Source organism: Xylaria bambusicola (assembly GCF_022495145.1).
Source record: "Xylaria bambusicola strain CBS 139988 unplaced genomic scaffold F5B22scaffold_45, whole genome shotgun sequence".
Classification (NCBI taxonomy): Eukaryota; Fungi; Ascomycota; class Sordariomycetes; order Xylariales; family Xylariaceae; genus Xylaria; species Xylaria bambusicola.
The window spans coordinates 249,003-255,002 of record NW_025953598.1 but is presented as its reverse complement, the minus strand read 5'-3'; the positions used below and the strand labels follow the sequence as shown (position 1 = coordinate 255,002).

At 48.8% G+C, this 6,000-nt stretch overlaps 3 protein-coding genes across 3 annotated transcripts; 2 read left to right on the top strand and 1 right to left on the bottom strand.

Moving 5' to 3' along the window:
* The first annotated feature begins 164 nt into the window (after nucleotides 1–164).
* On the top strand, nucleotides 165–1,788 carry F5B22DRAFT_384784 (uncharacterized protein). Its single transcript, XM_047971317.1, has one exon. The coding sequence runs from the start codon at nucleotides 531–533 to the stop codon at nucleotides 1,251–1,253; it is 723 nt and encodes a 240-aa protein (XP_047827766.1). The 5' UTR covers nucleotides 165–530; the 3' UTR covers nucleotides 1,254–1,788.
* A 183-nt stretch (nucleotides 1,789–1,971) lies between these two features.
* Nucleotides 1,972–3,155, top strand: F5B22DRAFT_649694 (uncharacterized protein; the record flags this gene model as incomplete). The annotated part of the gene is made up of 5 exons (XM_047979213.1): nucleotides 1,972–2,065; nucleotides 2,114–2,127; nucleotides 2,235–2,290; nucleotides 2,341–3,025; nucleotides 3,120–3,155. The coding sequence occupies 5 exons, from the start codon at nucleotides 1,972–1,974 to the stop codon at nucleotides 3,153–3,155; spliced, it is 885 nt and encodes a 294-aa protein (XP_047827765.1).
* Nucleotides 3,156–4,165: 1,010 nt separating this feature from the next.
* On the bottom strand, nucleotides 4,166–5,414 carry F5B22DRAFT_649693 (glycoside hydrolase family 43 protein; the record flags this gene model as incomplete). The annotated part of the gene is made up of 3 exons (XM_047979212.1): nucleotides 4,166–4,821; nucleotides 4,964–4,982; nucleotides 5,043–5,414. 3 exons carry the CDS (start codon nucleotides 5,412–5,414, stop codon nucleotides 4,166–4,168), a joined length of 1,047 nt encoding a protein of 348 aa, XP_047827764.1.
* Between the last annotated feature and the right edge of the window lie 586 nt (nucleotides 5,415–6,000).

The window sequence follows — 6,000 nt, the reverse complement described above, 5'->3', positions numbered from 1 at the left end:
TCATGTTTCTTCCTGTTCCCAAAAACCAATCTGAATCTTGTAATTTAAAACACTTGTCGTTTTTTTCCCCCCCCCCCCCCCCCCCAGCCCACCCCCCCCCCCCCCCCCCCCCCCCCCCCAATTCATCTGTTTCAATGAGACCATTCACGTTCAGCATTGAGACTCGGTAAGGGACCGCAATACCTCAGCAGACCGTAACACACCGTAATACAGAGGCACTCACCGACAGTTGAATATATAAACACGGCTTTCCTACTTTGCTGGGTTCTCTTTTCTCCTTTGCTCCCATATCCTCCTCATTTACTATAACGAATACCACACTGGTTCACAAGGGAAAGCTCATTTTACACCATCAACAACTACATAACAGTCTTGTTACATACCTGAGCTATCATATCGCTACAATAATTGCTTATATCATACCCTCAAGATGACTTCAGAAGATCAACAGACATTTGGCATTGAACTGGAGTTCATAGTCTTTTACACCACGCTAGACCATCCCTCATCTGCCGGTAACAGTGAGCGATATGGTCCGATACTCGAGGCGCCGTTTCTGTCCAGCTTGGGGTGGTGGTACTTGGTCAACGGACTACGACAGCTTCTGGTGTTGTCAGGGAACAGGCGTCGAGACCAACACCAAACTAATGGACTCAATCTACGCTTATGATTCATCGTCTGTCTACGTAAATCTATTCACGCCGTCGAAACTGAATTGGTCACAACGTGGCGTAACCATCACTCAGACTACGACGTTCCCCGTTGGGGACACGACAACATTGACAGTTGGCGGCTCAGGCAACTGGGCAATGAACATACGAATCCCATCATGGACTTCCAATGCCACAATTTCCATAAACGACCAACAGCAGTCCGTTGCCACTACACCAGGATCTTATGCTACTATCTCACGTACTTGGAAATCCGGGGACACCGTTACAGTGAAGCTACCCATGCACCTCAGACTGGTCATAGCCAACGATGACAAATCTGTAGCTGCCGTCGCGTATGGTCCGACAGTGTTGGCAGGTAACTATGGCAGCAGCTCTCCAAACGGCACTCCGACATTGACGTTGAGCTCCTTGAAACGTAAGAGCACCTCCAGCCTGGACTTCACTGCCACGGCCAACGGCGCAGCAGTGACCCTCAGTCCATTCTACGACGCTCAAGGGTACAACTATGTCGTGTACTGGTCTGTCTCTGGCTCTCTTCCAATTAGCAAGGAGGCGTTAATTTATTCTGGTGTCTCTTAAGTTGCTCGTTCGGGATATTGTCTTTGGCTTTGTGAGTGCCCCCTACACCCAAGGATCGGTATTCAGGTATGATATCAGCATCACTTTTATCGTGCAGATTCTCTTCCCCAGCTATCATCTCTTCATTTTATACTTCTTCTCTTTTCTTTTTGGCTTCTCTTCATAAGATCACACATGATCCAGCTACGAATCAGAGCGGCGTACTTTCCGTTCTGAGCTATCTCTTGGCAGGCCGGTCGTCCGACTGTATCTTCAAAACGTCATTAGCCTAAATGAGAATCACGAGGTCCTTTATATCTATGGATCTTTCCAGATACTACCACAATGCATGTTGATTAAAGATGCATTGCCCGCCATGCGCTCGGTACCGTGATAAGGAAGGTCTAGATTACTTAGTCCTAGTATCTTCTTTCAGCTACCTGGATCGCGGGAAGCTCAAGCTTAAATAGCTTACCATTCTACGATATCAACCAGATATTGATCAGGATAGCACTATATTCTATTTTTAACCCTTTAGCGGAACATTGCCGATTTGTCTACCCGTCCGAGAGGCAATTTTTGCATATATAAATGAGGACCGTCTTACTATAGCAACGAATATGCCCACAATTTGGATGAACGTAAAGGCGAAATCAATTCCTTAACAGCTAATAGAGGATTCAAACATTGCTATTTTAAAAATTCAATACAGTAAAGACAAGGTTTCACAGAGTGAGAAATGCCACTTCAGACGTTTGCTATATTGAGCCTTCTGGCTCTTGGAATCTCAGCTAGCGCGCGGATTGAGACAACACAAAGTCTCTATGGACAATGTGAGTGAATACGATACTTGATAATGAAGCGAAGCTGACATGATATAGGCGGCGGTTTATCGGTGCGTAATTAATGCATCGGTTTCAATACATACATCTCAATATTCGGCGAAATTCCCAGGCCCCATGACGCCGAGCTCAGAGCTATGACTGACGTGCCTCCATGCAGTATAACGGCCCAACCAAATGTCCAAAGACCGCGACATGTTACAATGATGGGACAAAGTTAGTAGCCATGCCCATAACATTTATTTGATACTCACATTCGTGGTCAGCCCCTGGTATTCACAGTGTGTCATTACTCCATGGGACAACGGCGGAGGCAAGCCAACTTCAACCGTCGTGACAACAACCAAGACCTCCACAACGCCAGGAGGAGTTATCACCATCATCACTACTCTACCTCCAGTAACGAAGACGCTAACCCCCGACGATCCATTCACCGAGCACCGAACCCGTGAAGATGTCGCATCACCAACAGACGAGACAGCTGCCGACGTAGACTCCTCGAATAACAGCAAGCGCCAGTCCGGCCCCGGCACAACCCTCCAATCAGGCTGGTACTGGGTCAGGGCAGTAGCAAGCCCAAACTACCACAAGTACCTCCAAACGAAGCCCACCAACAACCCGGGGACCGCCATCCTCGAAAGCTACCGCACAGCAGGGCAATACAAGATCGAAGGCGGACAGCTCATGGCCAACACGGGTACAGGCACCACGGCGCTCTACCTGCACGTCGAGAAGCCGGCAGACTTCACGCAGCGCAAGCTAGCGACGTGGTTCAATACGACCAAGAACGACTTCGGCACCTTCGCATGGCAGGGCGACGCGCTGACGTGGAGCACGGCGGAGGTGAAGCGGCAGAACCTAGCTGCCTGGCTTGTGTGCGCGAGCCAGGCGCTGTTCATCAACACGGGCGCTTATGCGTATCAAACGCCGGCGGGGTGTGCCGACCAGACGGTAAGAGGAGACGACTCTTTCATCTTTTGTCATGTTTCTATAAATCACAGGATATGAGTAAATAGGTGTGAGGATGTTGGCTAACGAGGGATAGATCCATTATTACAACGACGCTCATGCGAACGAATAGGTAGGCGAGTACAAGAGGCTGATGGGGTAATCAGGTCCCGGGGTATTGTTTAATGACTTGATGAAAACCGATCTGAAGCTCCTACGAGCTTCTTTATGTGAACCAAGCGTCGTTCATTTTCCATCTCTGCTTCTGAATTCATACAGCTTGTGGACGGCCCGTTATCCGCTCGATGAGGAAGGAGGTCAGATTTAATGAAGCATTATGACATTTACGTGTAAATGAGTGAGTGCCGAGAGATAATCTCTTACACTTCATTCTCAAGAGTTTCAAATAATAATGTTTCTTTTCATGAGAACACATCTTCATCACTCAGGCATACATCTCTATAACACTGAGATGCGTCGCGTCCTAGGTCTTAGATGCGGGTTGCACAGGTAACCTTTTTGGACTCCTTAAGATACCGCCCCGTCACAAATTCAAAAATACCCCTTCTTCCGAAACACTGTAGGCAGATGTAGTTTCACCTTATTCACTTCCATCCATCGGCATTCACATACTAAAGTCTAGTAGTGCATTTTCGACCTTCCATTCTCTACACGCGTTTCTCCTTTTCACAATAGGCAGGTCCATGTGTAGTCTATTCGTCCGATGAATCTCCTACCATTAACTACTTACCTACTATGTAATGCGTACACTATAATTATCACACGGAGTGCCGGATCTGCATAATAGTGGGGAACTACAGTCTTTACTGAATGGAGGACATGATCAGAGCTAGCATCTTCGATTTCAAGGATCAACCCGTCGGATCTTCGATTTAGCATCTACGCAATACCCGATGAGATGGAAGCAGCGGTCCATGCTGAAGCCGAGCACATAAAAGCTTATTTAACGTCGAGAGACATACGGGTATACATAACACTTATGGGTATATTTTATGAAATTGTATATACAAAGAATATTTGTTATGTACCGAGAGATACGCCTAACTCATATGCAATTTAGTTTCTCAATAAATCATCGCAGAAGTGAGTAAGAGTATGTATGTATGTATGCGGTCAACGTCTTTAGTATCCAATAGACTGTCCGTTAATCGTGATGTCTGCGCCATATAAGACACGCGCGCCATTTCCCTGGTTTGGATTGACGCGCCCGTGGAAAAGCACAGTGCGGCCATTGGGATCGAGATCTAGTCCACCGGGTCCCCAGATACCTTTGTTATCCACAGAGCGAAGAAGGATACCGCGGTTGGTGTACTGGCCGTTGATAGTGCTCGAGAAGGCATACTCAATATCGTAATCATCACTTGAGTAGCAGTGGGCGCTGTAGAAGAGTACATAGTTGCCGTTCGCAATCTTGTATAGAGCAGGCGCCTCAACAACACCATTGTTAGAAGCACCCTCATTATCCAGGATCGTGGTCGGGCTATCTAGCAGAGTAAGTGCATCGCGCGCCATTCGCTGAATCTGGATGGGCGTTGGCGTATAGTTTGGCCCTTTAGGTCCGCCTGTGCAGGTGGTGGCTCCGCCGAGAGAGTTGCCGTCGACTTTCCATACAATCCAACGGTCGACACCATCGTCATATCCAGAGGCATCGATGACACCACCGCCGGCGTCATTGCAGATCAGAGGTGCGGCCTGGGGCGTGAACGGACCTATGGCCGAAGCGGAAGTGGCGGCACCGATGCAATGGGTCCCGCCAGCTTTACGTGCGGTGTAATACACTGTTGGAACTTTAGGTTAACAACTGCCACCTTGATCAAGATTCATGGTAGGAATGGGGTCCAAAGCCACAATGTTGCTTTCCCCCTCTTCCCTAACGGAACCACTAGAGCAGAAAAAGAAGTCACGGTGAATATCACTTACTGACGTACGTCCCCGCATCCTTTATGTCCAATTAGCATCTTCTATCTTCCCACATAATTCCAAGGCTCTGATGACTTACATTCTTTTGGACATCGGGTGCCCAGATTCCCCTGTCGTTCGCATCGACCCATGAGCCGGGATCGGGCAATGCATCATTGCCTGTGAGAGTCCACGAAATCGTATCAGGTGACGTCGCAACCGGTATGTGCTTGCCGTTCGATGAAGTCGCATACCCTTTCCATGAACCGTCTCCGTATATTATAGACGGGTCCGGGAAGTTTACGTTAAGGGCAGGCCCGTACAAGCTGCGACCCCTGATATCTGGCGTTCCAATCCGCGTAATGTTGGCGAGCCCAAGGACGGGCAAGGCCTCGTTTCTGGCATCAGCCTGGTTGGTTGCTGGTAGCCCTGCGGCCAGCTGGGCACTTAACGCAATCAGAATGCTCTTCATGATGGGAGGGTTTAACAAGTGGGAAAGTAGCCTGTGGCCCGACCACTGTCTGGCATTATGCCAGGTCGGGGCAGTCAAGCAAGATATAGTCATTAAGGTTGTGGCAAACATCGCCAAGATGTGTTAAGCCGCATATCGACCGACTGCGACTCGATGACTACCTAGGCCAAAGGAGCATTACCTAGCCATGCAAGGACTCTGGAGACAATCCCTCTATAATTACGTAGAATGTTTCATGAGAGGGGCCAAGGAGCAAACGTCATGGCCCCAGGTAAAGGGAGCTTTCGAGCCTATAGCAGTCGGCACGTAACTTGGAAGGGCCCATAATACGATGACAAAAGGCTGCAAGACAGCCGCTTTCGTCTACCGGCAGGATCATCTGCCATTGGTGTTGGTAGGTGGTATTCGATGAACTCGGAGCAAACGTTACATAGCACCGCATAACGATTTGTATGGCCAATCATTAGTGAGGCTGTCCAGAGGAATCTCCTGCCCAATTTGTCAATGGTGGTGGAAGCAGGGCTACTTTGGGCTCAGACCCGGTGGCGGTGTCAATGAGGGAGGGCTTGAAGTGAAACACGTCGGC